Below are 18,150 nucleotides of genomic sequence, written 5' to 3' on the forward strand. Positions count from 1 at the left end.
TGGGGAGGGGGGGGGGGGTTAAATATACTTTTAATTTACTTCATTACTGCATTACAAATACATGAAATGTCCTTTCAAATGACACACAGAAATAAGATTTCATTAATGCTTTCCATTCACAAAATTATTGGATTTTCAACTTTTGCCAGTGAACTACATTGGCTTATCAAGGAAGCATGGATAAATATCTCTCCTCTCCTACAGTCTGAGTCCTAGGCCAGGTATGGACTGATGCAGCAATAAAGTAGTCCAGCACCAATGAAAATTATTACTGTCCCTCAGTTCTGCCAAGCAGATATCTTTTGTGCCAGAGTAATTCTCTGCTGCTCTTTCTTACACACTGAAAGGCCAGAAAAGGGTACAAAAGGGCCTAAGCAAAAGACTGGATAATGTCTTTGATATTCATAGTGAAAGAATTTTGAAAGGAAAAACCTCATTAAGAAATGCAGCAAGGGCCTGATTCAACTGGTTTCACAAGCCATACCCACCTCACATCAAAGGCAGCCTGGTCTTTTGAGGCTGGCTTGTCAAATCAAATTTAAAACTGGCATTTCTGAGTAGTTATCAAAGGTTTGTAGTGACAGGACTGAGATAAATGCTTTTTATCCAGCTGGTCATGATTTCTCCTAATGTTTCCTACTTTGAAACCTCTACTTCATTTTTCTAGCCAATTATCCATACAGTTATATATATATGAATGTTCAGGAATCTCTCTCCATCTTAGTGAAAGAGGTGACAAAACTCTGAAAAGACAGAAGAGGCTGAGCTTGGCCTAATTTCATATCCATGCACAATGTCTGAATCAGCTGAAATGTAGACCATTTAGGAATAGAAATCTATAATATCTCCACAGGCAGAACTTTCACTGCGGAGATAAAAGTGCTCAGTACTGGATGCTTTCTTTTCCTTGTTGATCGCTCTCTTTAAGCAGAGATATATGATTATTATTTTTATAATAATTCCAGTTTTGATGAGATATACCATGAAGAGTAATTAAGCTAATTCAGAGAAATACACTATATTTTTCCCTGTAGATATTTTATTACAAACTTTTGCCAAGCTAGACAAAGCTGAAAAACTTGTTTAATTTGAAGTAATCTAATAAAATAGGACCCTAAGCTCGAAAACTAATTAAGACTACTAAATAACTTTAATTATAAGTATTTCAAAATTTTCATATAGCTATACAGTATCCTGAATATTCCGTGCTTGTTGCAGAGTGGTTCCCCAGTTATTTTGGGCCTTTGTGAACATGGATTTGGAAATTTGACTGAAGACTGGAAGCAATTTATGACTGAGTTGTTCAAGCTCAGCCACAATCAGAGCTTTAAAGCAATTACTTTATTTCCAACTTTTACTTGTCTGAACTACTTTTATTTCTCCTTTGTGAAATTTTAAAAAAAAAATTATTAATGGTTCCTTTGAGAAAAGAGATAGAAACACAATCAAACTCTAAAATGTTGTTTTCCAAGTAAGATTTTGAAAATGAATTTTATTTTGAATAGCAGACAGCATTTTAGCAACAGACTAGGTGGTCCCAATCACTGGCTGGAAGTTTTGTCAGCTACTTATGAACAGCATTTGCTGTCTTTTTACCAGCAACTCAAGAGTGCCTTCAGCTTTATTTTATTAGGTGTCTTAATGTAATAGAGGAATGAGAAAGTATGTTTTACTCTCAGTGTGCAAATACCAGCTTATTGATTTATTTCAGTTGAAAGATAATACAATAAATAAGAACTTTTCATGCCAGAAGAAATTCAAAGCAGTGGGGATTTTGACTAGGGGTTCACAAGATTATTTGCACCCAAGTCTGCAGAAGTGTTGGTTCTTTTGTGTTTTTAAAATGGTGTGTTCAGTGTTTACATGTCCAAAAGTCTACTTAGAAATATATTTGAAAATCTCAGAAGTGTTAATCATGGTTTATAATTTTGGGGATCAATTCACTTACTGAGATGTAGTTGTCTATTGACATTTAAATTGCTTCGGGGCACCAGCAGTCATGGGTTTTTCTACTGGTTTTTCTACTGTATTATTTTCCATATTTCTCAGGCTGGAAGGAATGTCAACATAACTTAAATGTCACAAAAAATGTTTTATCACTAACTGTGGGTAGCTGAACCAAGTCACATCTTTGAAAATAAGGATAACATCCTTGCAGACACCTCTATGTAAATATTTATATTTCATTTATATTACTGTAAATGTTTTTGTTCACACATTTAAATGTTTTTTTATTTGCTTACTTGCTGTTCTTTAGGCTCAGCTGACTGCTCAGAGCATAACAGCAACTTAGACACTGTAGACATGCCCAGATTAACACAACTGGGTGCCTTAATATTGATTTCATCTGTATATATCTGATAATCATAAATAAAGTAACATATACTAGGTCTGGGTCCAAAGAAATGGTTGTAAAAAGTGTGTGTTTGCTTTAGTACCTCTCATAAAGGAGTATGGATTCTCCTGGGTGCTTTAGTCAGAGCACAGGTGTGTGTCTCAGGCACTACCAAAGAGTTCTCAGGCTTCAGTGACATATTTAGTGGTTGTACAGCACTTCCTTATTCATCAGCATCCATACCAATGAAATGTAATGGCAAATGCACATTTAAATGGTTCTGAATTCATGGAGTGCTTAGGACAGTAAAAGCTTCCAAATGAGTAATTGCTTTACAGAGACAGCTTTCACATCTAAAATTGCTTAGTGGTTGGACTTTAAAATAGCCTGTGTTTCTATTAGTTAATCTCCAGGCACTGTATAAAAGGCAACAGACTGCAAAAAGGTTCATACAGAACGAATGCAGCATGGTATTAGGGGGAAAGAACAATCAGAACTATTTCCTCCTGGGACCAATTATAAAGAGTAGAATGAAACAATTCAAACAATTCTTTCTTGTACACCATACATGCAAACACAACTTTCTTTGTTAAACCACATTTTTATCATTTCAAGTTTAAAATACTCTTCAGAAGTTGTCCATGACTTTCCAACATAACTCTATCTTCATAAAACATTCTGATGAAGAAAAACAACACACTGTGCTTGGGGGTTATAATTTTCTTGCAAAGTAGACATGTTACTGTTAGTGTGGGTAAGAATTTTCTTCAGCATAACAAGAGCCTTGAAACTGAGGTAGTACTTCTTAAAAATCCATGTTTAAAACATAACATGACAGTCCTATCTGCTACACATTTCATATTTGATCTTTACTATATTCTACGTGTAAAATTCATGCTGAACATGTATTCTCATTGATACATCTTTATGTGGAATTTGTTGAATATCCAGTTTTCCATATTGTTTGTGCTTCTTAATACTTCCATGCACAGCAAAATCATTGAGAAACTATAATAAATGGATTGCATATTTCTTATTTGGTTGGATTACCAGTCATAAGGTTGCACTTCCAGTTCCATCTCTGATGATCTTCAGCAGCAACCCTGCTTATATGATTTTTAAACCTATAGAGACAAACCTGCGTGTCATTTGTGGTGCTTTTGACTGTATATGCAGTAATGAAATAATGAAAATATTTGTTAGCAGAAAGAAACATCTTCCTCTCTCTTCAGGTGGACAAAGCACTAAATAGCACGTGAGTTTGGTAATAACATTGAAAATATCTGGTTTTGTTCACTGTATGAGACTCACATGTTTTAAAAATATTATATATTTTGTTTTTTTCTATTTTCTAATGTCAGATAAAAAAACAGATACTCATTTTTACTTCTGCAAATCTGAGCTCTTGTTTTATAAACATTTTTATTTGTGTGGACTTTCATAGGTTATATTCAGTTGGAGGTCGGGATGGAAGTTCATGTTTGAGTTCAATGGAATATTATGATCCTCACACAAATAAATGGAATATGTGTGCTCCTATGTGTAAGAGAAGAGGAGGTGTAGGAGTGGCTACCTGCGATGGCTTTCTTTATGCCGTAGGAGGTCATGATGCTCCGGCTTCTAATCACTGTTCTCGACTGCTGGACTATGTGGAAAGGTATCAAATTATACATGCATTTCTTAAATGCAAAATTATACCTGGTAGCATTATTTTCTTAGTTTAGGGATGGTAAAATTAAACAGATGTTCTTAACCCTACAAATGTCTACTTAGTACTTACTTGAAAAATTCTGTTAAGGTCTGTGAAAGACAATCTCTTCAAAACTTTTTGTCATCCCTTTTTATTCACAGTACTATTATATATTACTACAAACACAAAAATCCACTCTTTTTAGTCCCATTTACATAATTTTAGGACATTATATTGTACATTGCAGTGTCACAAATAAAAATTGTAGAGATAAATTTTTTTCCTAAAAATAATTTTAGAACACAAAATTGAATTTTGTTTAGAAGCATTTTCTAACTCTAAAATCATAGCTAATTAAAGAAGAAATAAAAAAAACTGTTTACATGATGGATATTCACAGTACAATATGTTGTTTCCTTTAGCAAAATTGCCGCTTTCTAATGTGTTAATATAAACCTTAAACACAATATTTACAGTACCTTGAATTTTGCAAGTAGATTTTCTACAAATTCAAGAATTCAAGTGGGACAGTACAGCACAGATGAAATGATTATAGCATTCACTTTAAATGTATTCTTCAAATATTACATGAATGACTTTTTTTTTCTAATTGCTCTAAAATAGAACAAGGAAAATATTCACTCCAAATATATATAGATTGCAAAAACTAAAGGAGATATGTTTAAGTAGTTGGTTTATCTTAACATATAAGCTGAGTAAGATTTATTTTGTTATTTATTTTCTGAAGGGGTTAATTAAATGTCAGTTATTTCTTCTGCTGAATCCAGTTTGGTATTCAATATTGAATTGAAAAATTATAAGCTCAAACTCATTATGTTATCCATATGATTTTGCTCAATACTAGACTCATTGCCATCTCTACTGCATGTAAGCAAAAATCATAGACTGCCAAATACTTCTCATCTCCAGCAGAGGAACAGTTGATTAGGGAAATCCCATGATGCCTGTACTTACAGGGGCTATGCTTGTAAACCTCTTTTTATAAGGAAGAGTAAAAAGAATTGGCAAATAAATAAATTTATATTAAGCCTACTAGTTACAGTCTTAATGAGATCTTTTCAGCTTCTGCTTATTGGTACGCATGAGAGCTTTTCTTTCATTTTCCATGCTCTGAGAAGAAAGCCCTTCTGGTGTTGAAGATGAACCATATCTCATCATGTTTGTCCTTCACAAGGGAGACTGCAAAAATGAGCTAAGCCTATCCTTATGCTGGTTTATGTATTGGTATTAGAATGACAATATTTAGTGTCCCTTGTCTAGATATTTTTTCCACTGATAGCAAAAGGTGTGGATAATGTATTTCATCAGCAGTCAGCTTTGAGACTGAAAGTTGGGACTAACAAACAAGAACTTGTAAGACTTGCAGTGACTGAATGTGAATTAACTGGTGGACTCCACTGAAATGTGGAAAAACTCTCATGGCCCTTGCAGTGATTGATTAGTTTATAAGATGGCTGGAATGTGATCTAGTGTGTCTGGGTTTTTATTCCAATATAATGCATCACTTTAAAAAAATAAAAGCCCCCCAATATCTTAGGAAAACAAAGAACAGTAAGTGATGAGGAGATGTATTAGTCTGAGTTATTTTATCTCTCTCTGAAAGTTTTTCTTTCTGTAAATATGAAAGGCCTACTTTTTAACTAAGTCTCTTCTTCAGGAATGAGTTTGCTTCAGTCATTTTCTCATCTGATGCAGCCTGGTAGGATGTGCTTTATTCTAGTACCAATTTCTTCTGGAAGACTGTCAAATCAGACATAATATTTTAAAATTTATTTTTGAGATTATGCAAATATAGTGGCAGCAGATACATGTTTTTTTAATGTTACTGCTAAAATTCTGCTCAATAGTAATTAGGAATTCCAATTTGCTCTCTTCTAAGATTGATGCAATTTTAAAGGATTTCCTCTGGATTCAAGCATTCTGAAATAAAGTAATAGTTCACTCCTCTTCACAGGTTGGCAAAGTACAATCTTCTATTCCTTTTCAAAGGCAAAACAACTATTTTCTTCATAAAAATTATAAAATTTTCAAGATATTTTGGCAGATTTCATAAAGCAGCTTTCTTTTTCAAATGATACTCAAAATTTGACAGATGCTAAAAACATAGTCATTTGACTTATAGTTTTTTCCCCCTTCTTCTCCCCTTGAATTCAAGATTGATTTCTTTCCACATTCAGGAGCTTTTATCATAACCCTGCTCAGTCTGGGGCATACCTGGTGATTGTAAAGATGACATATACAGTTGCTTTTAGCAGCAAAAAGGATGTAAGAAATCTCAGGTATTTTCCTGGAAATTACAAAACCAATAGGGTTCTTGTGCAGCTCTATTTTGTTGTCAGAATTGAGTTATAAAGATTCATTTTAGCCTTGCATACCTGTTAACTGAAAGAAAAATAAAAAATAAAGGTCCCATGTCAGTTGTACTGTTTTCCAGCTTTAACTTTTGTACCTCCACACCTTGGTCCTTGTAATTTAAAAGCAGTGTATGAAGGAATCAATTAAACATTTATTACCTTTAGGCAGGCCGGGATATCATGCACACTGGTGCATTTCATTGGATGGGAAGCTCATTCAGCTAGAGGTATATGATACTGTTGAAAAAGTTGCACAATTTTTGAAAAAAATCTATTTTAAATGGTTTTGTTTTGGCTTGTTACATGTTCATTTCTCTTCCACATATTCAAGCAATAGTTTCCTGTATTTTCCTCTAAAGTTAGGAAAGATATTTATCATGTATCTAGATATTTGATATCTTACTTTCTGAGAAGTCCCCCAAATGCCAGATTAGCAGCTAGCAGACAAATAGATTTTTTTTTAAAATGTATTTACCTCTCAGGACAATATAAACAAGGTTACAGACAACTCTTTTATTGTCCAGTTTAAAAGTTATGAAACAAAACACTGTTACAAACAAAACACTGTAGCATTGCTGTTTCAGCACTTGTATTGAAATTTATATATATATATTTCATTGTTCAAATATGTAGGACTTCAAACAGCATCCCGACAAGTTGATTATTGATAATATGACTTACTAAAATACTTAAATGTTTAACCAAATTAATAAAGTGAAACAAAGGATTTGTACACTAAAACGTCTTATTTTCTTCACTGACCATGTGATTGTGTTACATAATTAACTTGCTTAAGGACAAATGAAATTAATTTTACTATATTGTGATACACTATTCTGTTTTAGTAATAGTTGACATCTAAAGATTAGCTTTCTACAGGAAATGCCCTACTTTAAATGTTACATAACATATTTAAAAAAATTATACACCCATCCATTCAGATATTGCTCATATATCTTCCTCAGATCTCTTCATGACACTGTATCCTCCTACAAATACCATCGTTTATTCTAGAAGGTTAGCTGAACTAAAGTTTCTAATCAACATTTAGAGTGTTGTTCTGGGAACACAATAAATCTGTATCTTTTCATTTTGCTTTTAGGAAGAACTTTTTTGGATAGGATACTAAAGGGTTTTTTTTCCCCCACAAAATAAAAGATCTATATTCAAGTAAAAATCAACATGAACTGATGCTTGTCTTCTCTCCACATACCCAATTTCATTTTTCTTTGCTCAGGTATGACCCAAAAACTGATACATGGACAATGGTGGCTCCTCTGAGTATGCCTCGAGATGCTGTTGGTGTTTGTCTCCTTGGTGATAAACTATATGCAGTAGGTGGCTATGATGGTCAGTCATACCTGAACACTATGGAAGCATATGACCCTCAAACTAATGAGTGGACACAGGTAATTATAAAGTTATTTTATATATGCATATGTGTGCGCACACACACACACATATACACACATATATGTATGGATTAGCCATTCCAAGTTTCCTTTAAACTTAGTGCAGAGAGATGCATACTTTGAAATCATGATCTTATCCTAAAATAAGCATTTAAAATAGGTGAGATGTATTGTACTCAAGAATGCCTATTTCTTCTTCTGACTACAAGAGAGAACTGTTGACAAGCTTAAATGTAGACACAAATGCTTTAAAATTGTGAAGAAGACCATTTTTTTTAACCTGCTATGAAGTGCTGAGAAGAGAATTTTTATGATATTCTGTAGGAGATAAGAAATTAATTTGGAAAGATTCTTCTTGCAAAAACACCAGTTTACATTGAAAACCATTAATAAACATTAATAACCTCCTAACAGGTAGTTAGGAGACGTAAACAATGTTGTGATTCATACAGTTCCACTAATTACAGTGTGTTGTTATATACATATGTATACAAGCTGACTCTACTGTGATAGTTTCAACAAGATTCAGTCCCCCAAGGATTAAAGGTTTTAATCCTTGTTTTGTCTTGAATACTGTTTAAAATTGCCAAACATATTCTAAAGGACCGTTGAACCTGTTTAGGAATACTGGAATCATACAGTTCTGTATTGATAGCTTTCACCTTTCCTCAAGGACTAAAGTGGAAGCATCAGCTACAGCCTACAGAATAAAGAAACCCCTTGCATATCAATGATTCACAAAATTGATGACAGCTCTAAAATTAATTCCTGGTTTCTGTTCTCACACTTTCAAATGAAAGATGTCAGGTGTTAGTAAGCAATTTTAAATGACAACAGTAGCATAGTGTGGGTTTTATTTATTTTTAGCAGTTTATACTCCCATTAGTTTTGACCATTTTAAAATAATGTTGACACAGCACTTTGACAATCTGCATGGCTTGCTCCTGTTTGGCAATCTTTTGCATGGTTTGTTCCTATTCAGTTAATTTGTGTCTGTTTTTCTGCAGATGGCTTCCTTAAATATTGGAAGAGCTGGTGCCTGTGTTGTAGTCATCAAACAACCATGACTTTGTCAGCACTGCTTAGGATTTTACTGACTGTGAAATGATTATTTTTCTATGAGACAAAGAGAATGATAACGTCACAAGAACAAGGATTTACACAGTGAATACTCAGTTGATCACAAACTTGAAGAAGTTTGGAAGTGACAAAGATTAAGTATTTATGCCCTATAAAAATCATAAAACCGTTCACTGGCAGTGAACAAGAAAAAAGCCCCCAGAGTATTGTAGGCGTAAATATGTGAATGTAGAGTAGTAAGTTCAGGTATTGTTCTCATGAATGTGTCCTGGAGAACTGGATAATCATGGGAAATCTACATAAAGGGTGGAAAGGAATATGAGAACAGTTTTCATGGCTGCAAGAGAACTGCTGAAACATGAAAATATATTTAATCAATTTTAAACTGTGTTTTTTTAAAATAGAAAAGTGGATAGTAATATAATTTTTTTGCTGTTCAGGTCTTGTCTTCAAATGGGTCATGGTCTTCTCATGTAAATGAGCAGTTTGACTCTACTGAAAGGAAGAGGTCAAATGGTCTGGATATTCATAGTGACTGAGCTGTGACTCTAGAGTAGGAAGAAATACAAAACTAAAAGTAGACTTTTTTGTAACTTCAGATTGTACCTCCTCACCAGTGTTAGTGCATCTTATAAATGAGTCAGTTAAGGGGGAAGCCTGTGTGTTTAATCAACTAATATATAAAGCAGTCCTGTGGCCACTCTGGGGCTTTGCTGCAAATATGGGAGTCAAAGAAACAGTTACCTAATTCTTTCTTAATCCTATATTCAATTTAAACATGTGGGCTCTAACCTCATTGTTAAATGCATCTACTGCATGTTGGAAGCTCATGACAGGCTGGAAAATTTATCCCTTATTTCACTGCACCATGTTAATGGACAAATCGTGACAAAAACAGTCTATAGAGCCTCTTTGAACATTTCAAGAGGGAGAAAAATCCTACATTTTATTTCTTTCTGATGCTTGTACATACACAGTTTTGCCTATTTAGAGCTGCCAATTTATGACTTTCCACTTATGACTGAGAATAATTTCAAGTCAGGAAATCAGAATAAATGCAAGTGGAATAAGGAAAATTAGATCATTTGCTCTAACAAAGTTCATATGGTAAATATACTAGTGTCATCTGTGCTTCCCTTTAGGGTTGATAATTTCTGCCAGTAATGATAGTTTGAGCTTTTGCTTTGGCAGTAGATTTGATGCTGATGCTTTCTGTCTGCTCGGCTGAATCAGTTAGAACCTAAGGCCGCTACTGGAATATGAAATTCTGCTATTCAGGGATGCACAGCTTCTGGGAACAGGGCACCAAATATACTTCTCTAAAGCTTTACTGATCCTATGGGAGACATTTCATGGCCCAAAAGCAGAAACCTCACAATCCTCTGTTGCTAGCAATTCAGAGAAAAAATTCTGGTTGTACTAAAATGAGTTTTCTTAGTGGAAACATCTGCAATCATTTGAGATGAAAAAATACATAGAGCTTCCATCTTGGGACATTTGATTTGAAGACGTGTCTTTCCTTCTAACTGCATCACTATTCATGGAGCTCTTTGTTTACTGATGTAAGCTGAATTGCAATTCTGAAGCCTAAGTATATAGATTGAAATCTTTTAAATATTTCTCCATCCTAATTTGGAATCAGCTGAAAACTCTTCAATATTAATTTTCCACAACCAGTTGCCTTTTGAATTGCAATTAGTCTTGCACAGACAAGCATGTGAATTTTTCTCCAACTATAGCAAATTATTGAATAAAAAATGTCACCTCTCTCAAGATTTTGCTTTGCATAAACACAAGTTTTGGAGACCAAATGAAGATTCTAGAATTATAACTGTAATTAAATAGGCATTCAGTTCTCCTACAGAGATAGTTAAAGAATTTAGAAATTTAATTTTAATTCTATTCCCAGAATTTTCTTTTGATTTCATTATAGTCATACATAATAGAAATATTATTTCTCCACCTATTCACTGATCATCAAAATTGGATTATTCCTATTTTATTCTGTGGCAAATTTGTTTTAAGCGCCTTGTTCATTATTTTCCTCCATTTATCCTCAATTTAATTTTTGATTCTCAATTTTATTTTCCGCATTTTCAATTTGCTTTTGTTTTACCAAAAAGATTCTCATGTGAATTTTTCAGTCTATTCCACTTCTCTTATTCTGAAAGAATAAAATAAATATTTGTATTATTTTGATTATGTAAAATCTAGCCACAATAAGAACCAAAATTTGCTTTCATATTATTTTTATAATACTGCTACAAATTTTTTCCAAAGAGAATTTATGAAGAATTTATTTTTTTTTCCTTACCATGATGTTTACTTTAATCAAAAATAGTAATAGTTTTACCTTTGTTTTTAAAGGAAATATATTTAAATCCAAGTACTATATAATTGTTGTCTTGATTTCTGTGTTTCATTAAGACACATTTTTTATCTATAAGAGTTAAAATCACTTCTGATGCACTAAATTGTGCTTAACAATAATAAGTCTACAGGAAAAGTAATTTCAAAAAACAGGTGATCTTGTTGATCTACCATGGTTTCTTTTGTCTCACATTATCTCTTTGATTTCAAAGTATAAAAATCACAGCAAAATCAAAGCTGTGGCAAACATTAATTTCAGTGAAATCAATGACTAAATTCCTCAAAAAGTTGGTTTTAAGTTTACGAGTTTGATGTTCTAGTTTAGTAGTCTAATTTAATATTCTATTAATAGTCTGGTTCAATATTCTATGTTCTAAAATGTTAGCTTTTTCTCTGTCTTTCCAACTTTTTAACTAGAATGTCAGCCAGTTTAACTAAAATATCTGTTTCACATAACCTGGACTTAGACATAAGAATTAGATCATTTTTATCTTTTTGCTGTTTATTTTTATATATGAACATCTTTTGATCTCAAACACAAGTAAAAGTAATTAAAATTACAGTCCTCTGAAGTAATTCACATTAATGCCCTCTGGGACTGTGGAGATATCTTGCATTTCTCTGTTCAATGTGTCAAAAAGACACATTTTCTAAATTTATTAATGATTTATTAGAAATTTTATTAATTTCCTTTTTGCTGCCACTGGTTTTGAGATAGAAAGGCGGCCAAGGATGTGAATGCTAGAAAAGTTATTTTTGAATGGATGAGTCCATACAGATTTTTATAACAAGTTAGAAAAAGCAATACTGTCAGAAAGTGATCATTCTTGGACTGTGGCCAAGAAATCATAGACTCATAGCACAAAGAATAGAATCACAGAATTGAGATAATCTGGTTCCAACTCCACTGCTGTGGGCAGGGGCACCATCCACTAAACCAGGTTTCTCAAGGCCCCATCCAGACAGACCAAATTTGCTCCTTGAGGTGCTTTAAGAAGCAATTCCTAAATGGCAAAATAAGCAGGTTTCCCAGAAGAGGAAATTCATATAGCTGTGGCACTGCAGTTAATATTTATTAATAAAAATATTAAAGAAATCATAGAAGAAATTATGTTTTTTTGCAGGGCTTTAATTGGTAATTTAAATAAACAAAATAAAGAAAAATACCATAGCACAATATGTCTCTGTTTTTGAAATAATTAATCTTTCTGATTTAATATCTCTCAAAATGCTAGGTGGTTAAAGTTCAAGAATATATTTTTCTAGACATTCTGAAGCTGAATAAATATGGAATAATTCAAGATGAACTCAATAGAAAAAATCAAGAAAAATACGTAATTTTTTTATTACACTCTTGATGTCTTTCAACAAACAGTGTAGTGTTAAAAAACCCATTTTACAAGATAAATACTTACCTTATAATCCTCTACTACATCAGGAACTGTTAATTACCGTGCAGATTTGGACTATTCCTTTGTGGTATTTTTTATATTTACAGTTTTTTTATTAGTGCCAATGATGGATGTTAGGAATATAATCCATATTAGGAAATATCTACATATAAAAATGTCAATTAATAGCTATTCTTTTTTTAGAGCACTTTAGTATTGACATTATGTGATCCAATTTTATAGAAAAGTTTTGCACTGTTATCAAAGTCACAAATAACATTTTGCATTGGCTTTAATTACAATTATTTAATAATTATTTTAATATATGTTCTTGCAATACAAATTATTTATACTGTTGAAAAATCAGAAGTAAATTTTAAAATATCCTTTAACATATAGAACAGACATTTTATTCATATAGAACTTGTCCAATTATTAAGACAATTTTAGGATGCTTTCAGGGAGTTTCCTGACTTATAACTTTTCTCTCTTAAGCTAACATTAATTGATATAAGGGAACCATTCTGGCACAGACAAAGGATCATTTCCATGAGTACCATTCTCTTCTACAGAAACCTGCCATCACTTGATCATTACTTTAAAAATAATTTAGTTTAAATATATCTAGAAAATTCTATATATTATTCAGATACTTTCAATATGATTAGAAGGCCCATATAAATCCCCTTAAATATGCTTATGTCTTAAACATTTTATATTACTTCTATAAAAGTAACTTACAAAATAAATTTGAGGTTATGCAAGTTTTAATGGCTCAGAAAGTGATGTCCATGAGCAAACACCAGAAACGCTGTGCATGGTGATTATGAATGAAATGCAGTTTTTCCACAGGATAATTTACATTCTGGAAAACTTTCCTTATTATTTTGCCCACAATGAGCTGGGGAAAACAAAATGTGACCTATGACCTATGTTATCTATGAATTTGCATTAGTTATTTCATGAGGAATAAATAGAGAAGGCATTTCCACAAACACTACATAAAAGCTCTTGTAACTGTTATCAAATAGCAGTAATAGATTGCATCAATTTTAATTCTTGCAATAACAAATTATTGGATTTTCTGCATTTACTGTACCAAGAAAATGTCTATACACTAGGTAATGCAGGCTCACTGCCAGCTCAGGATTTCAATATGTTAAAGTAACTCCAGATATAATTCTTTAAGAACAGATTATTGATGCAGTATATCTGTTCTAACTTAAATGAGAATGCGTAAAATATTCAGCAGAATAATTATTCTTCAGCATTGTTCTAAATCCAGTGTAAAGCTGCTCAGATTGGCATAACCTTGCAATTCATTGCAAATTCCCTCATTAGAGTTCTGCTTCATAGTTCATCCTTCATGGGGACTGGGTACACTTCAGGACAGAGAAACGACTGAAAATGGTTAAATCAGCAAAAATTTGATTTCCACATGTAGGAGTACAGCTTTCAGACATTAAACAATAAAGAAAATTACTAGCACAGGTAAGAACTGCAGTGACAGGGAACGATGCAGCTTCAAATCACTGGGTATTCACAGCTTCACCTTGGGGAATCTATACAGCTTTCAAATTCATCCCACTTCAATAAAGATTTGGCTGGCACATTTCAGTCACATAGTGGAAATTCTCCCATACAGACATAGTGTGAAAACAGACTTTTTGGCTTAGGTCTTGTGGTGGCTTTTTTTTCTTGTTTGTACATCTGTATATTTTCCAGGATATCAGTTAATTTTAAATGATCATTTGTTCCACTTGAAAGGTAAAAGAGCAGGCTGAATGAATAAATACCCATTTCTTAAAATACCCATTTCTTAATAAAGAGGGTTCTACTGTGTAAATTTCCACATCAGAATTATGCATCCAAAGGATTTTCTTATAGCCAGAATAGAAAAATCACTATTTCCAGGACATGATTCATCTCATTAATAAGGTGAAATAAATCACACTTTAAAAATGTGTTTCTCTCCATTGACTGCAAAAGTGCCTACAATGACTAGTTCAGACAGAATTACTTAAGTTGGATAAGATGAATCTCTACCCTTTGATAAATGCCTAGAAGGAACTGGCCCCACAAATGTTTCTTTCCAATAAATTTGACGGGAATTTAATTTAGAATATAACTGCAAGACTCAAATATGCATTGAAAAAAAACCAGTTTCCCTGTTCTGATATCAAACACTCTTATGATATTCAGAGAGTGAGTAATTTGGAGCTTTCAAATGACATGCAAAAGAAGTAAAAGATATCTCTTTGTTAACTTAGAGGGAGAAGAAATGTTCAGAAAATTGCCGCTGCAGCTCCTGGTTGGCTAAATTTTAGATATCCTGGATTTCAGGGATAAGGGAGCAATTTAATTCAGTAACCTGCAAAACATATCTATATAATTAAGCTTTAGAAACTTTTAGAACATGAAATAGGATTATTTAAAAATTTAGGATTGCTGTAATTGGTGGGCATCATTATTCCAGGTCTTTGTGTGGGAAGAGAAAAACTGAAGAAAAGGAGGCGCCTCCCACCAGATGGGTCATCTCATCCAAATGTAGGCACACAGAAAAATCACCTGCTTGAAATGCATGTTTCCCTCTTTGATTTATAAAGATGCCAATGAGAATAACCAGATTCAAGCACCTAAATTAGTAGAAATACCAACAATGAAGTGTAGAAAAATTCCAATATTATGATCTGTCTGAAACTCTAAATCTGCTTGACTTGCTCATAGATTTATCCATGTTATCATTTCTCTCACAAGTAGATTACACCATACTTCATATTCTTTGACAGGTCTCTGTATATAGACAATTAAAGAGAAATATTTTGTGTGATAAAACTCAACTTTTGAAATAACATCCATTGTAAAGCTGTTGCAGGTGAATTTCTTGTTTTAATGAAAGTTCACAGTTTTGTGCACTTCTGCACAAAGTGCAAAAACACTGGATTAATTGCTCATTTAGTTATAAACTGTAAATATTTAGCACCTTCTAAAATCACAGATCATATTTGCTCTTTAAAATCAGATGCTTATTTTTTTATTCCATTTTTCAAAATTGTGGCTATATTTTACATAAGACATTTTTATGCAACACCTGTTTATTTGTCTGGAACCTTGCAGAAAAATACATGTCACGATTCTGCTGGAATTAGATTACAAAACACACAAGCTTTTATAAATGTATTTTCTATGTCACTTAACATGTCTTTGGTTGTTTAGTTAACTTTAGGGAACTGACTCAGAGTTGTTAAAAAATATAATAAAAAATGAAACCAAAATTTTGGTTTAAGGAATTTAAAGAATGAATTTTACTTGCTTGACTGCTCTCTTTCCCCTCTTCCCTCTTAAAAAGCAACAACAACAGCAAAAAAGTAACCAAACAAACCCCCAGATAAGTTCTATGTATTTTTTAATTTCATTGTACATTCAACAATTGTCATAAATTATGATTAATTGTAAAATTAGACAGAGGAAGAGCTGCAACCAAACTGACACAGAAGTAACTATGATACACAGATTGAAGGTCTTCATTAATTGGGGAAATAAAAACTCATTTTTCTAGAATGGTCTAGTAAACACAAAGTGTCAGCAGACTTATGCTAATGGATGACTCATTCTTTAACTAAAATGCTTCTGCCTTCACCTTGCATACCAAAAGAGCTTGTATCAGATTATGGCTGCTTGCTTTGAGGAGGAGACTGCAAAATGAGGTTTGAGTCTTTAGTGCAAGAGGGACATTGTTAAAGCAGGAATGTAAGCTGGTTACAGCATGGTTATCAGCATGTCACAAATAGAACCTTTCCAGGCCTGTCACATGTGCATGCAACTGTTTGCAGATGCATTATAAGATTTTTGCATCAAAAGGATCCAGTCAGAAGTTTTGAAGCTTTAGTCGAAAACAAAATCAGTATTGAAGAAATATCTTGGGATGTTGACATATGAGTTTACTTAGTATGGAAACAGACTGCAGAGCAAAGTAAGTGTACAATGTTTTGGAATGTAAGACAACAAATACATGGAGAAAATGTATAAATGTGGTTGTAAATACATTCAATTAAGCTGTCCTAAGTTTTGCAATATTTGCAGAGCAGTTTACTGAATGTTATGCTTTTACCATGGTTCCATTAAATCTTGGACATGTATGTATAGAAATGCAAGTGAAGACAATAGAGCACAATGTTAAACTCTTAACCTTTGTTTGACACAAATTGTTTCTAAGAAATTTGAATCTTGAAAATGTCACTGTGCAAAAATAAACATGCCTGTTTTTATGTGTTGCAGAGGTGATTCTTTTAAGTGAATATGATAACACAATTAGGGGTTTAGCTTGCATATTTTAAACTTGCCCATACAGTTTCACTTGCGTAGAACCAAAGGGCAAGAATATTAAGACTCTGATAAACGTTATTTGTTATTTATCCTTTTCTTAAGTCAGACTATCAAGAATATAATGGGATGACAAATAACATCATTAAATTTCAAACTTCTAAGTTTTTTTGATCACTTTTTATTGAAAACATAATGGATTAACTTCTTTCCCTTGAAAAGAAAAAGAAATTTACATGCAGAGCTATGTGATTTGAGTAAGATCATGAACTGCAAGTGAATCTTATATGCTGTTTAATATGATCAATAAGAAAACAAATTTTCAGTGGAAAGAAATATACCTGTAGGAAATATACCTGTAGGAAAGAAATATTTCCTGTAGGAAAAAACAGCTGTCTTGAGTCACATGTGTTAGAAGAGTTTTCTTGAATCACACATATTTGGAATGGTTTAGTGTCCAAAATGTTAACCTGGGGTATAAGATAAGTCTCTGTTATAGGACCTAAGAGTAATTAATATTTCTTGGGTCTACCTCCAGATTCCAGATCTGTTCTGAATTTATCTTAGAGTGAGATCCAGCTGCACTTTACTGTTTGGGTAGACATTTCAGGTTGACTGAGATTCAATCAATTTGTTTACCCAGTTTTCATGTGTAATTTGGGAGAAACATTTATTCTCTCTTTTTTAAATCCATTCCCTCATTCTGTGAAACACGGATCATATTATATACGTAAAACACACAGGATTTATGAGGAGATACACTAAAATATGTTGGAGAAAATATGAGAGGGATGCATGACAGGTTGAAAATTCAGCCGAAGTCCATTTTGAATAGGGACTTCTGAAGCATAAAGAATGCATGTACTACAATTTTCATTAAGTAATTTCAAAATCCTTGGAGAGATAAATACTTTAGACATGAGTGCATCAATAAGCACAAATTCTGAATAACTGATATCAGGCTTTCTGTGGTGGAGAGTTTAAATGCAGAAACTTTGCTGAGAATGTACTTCTCCTTAACATTTATCTTACCTATTTTGAATGAGGGTTGAAGTGACAAAATTCTTCTTTATAAGAGATGCTAGAAAATATTTAAGCAAGAAATTCTTTTTTTGTGTTCAGCTGAGTTTAACTTTAGATACAATGCACCTTTGATATGTAATTTACTTTTCTC

The 18,150-nt window shown here is 32.8% G+C and overlaps 1 protein-coding gene across 1 annotated transcript in view; it reads left to right on the top strand.

Annotated features, from left to right (window-relative positions):
• Window positions 1–16,927, top strand: part of KLHL1 (kelch like family member 1) — a 187,537-nt gene extending 170,610 nt beyond the window's left edge. The window contains exons 9-11 of the mRNA XM_015638910.2: window positions 3,780–3,992; window positions 7,638–7,809; window positions 8,820–16,927. Of these exons, the coding sequence (XP_015494396.1) occupies window positions 3,780–3,992; window positions 7,638–7,809; window positions 8,820–8,879 (445 nt within the window). The 3' untranslated portion in view covers window positions 8,880–16,927. The remainder of the gene's footprint in view (window positions 1–3,779; window positions 3,993–7,637; window positions 7,810–8,819) is intronic.
• The last annotated feature ends 1,223 nt before the right edge of the window (window positions 16,928–18,150 follow it).

This window comes from Parus major, chromosome 1, assembly GCF_001522545.3.
Source record: "Parus major isolate Abel chromosome 1, Parus_major1.1, whole genome shotgun sequence".
Taxonomy (NCBI): Eukaryota; Metazoa; Chordata; class Aves; order Passeriformes; family Paridae; genus Parus; species Parus major.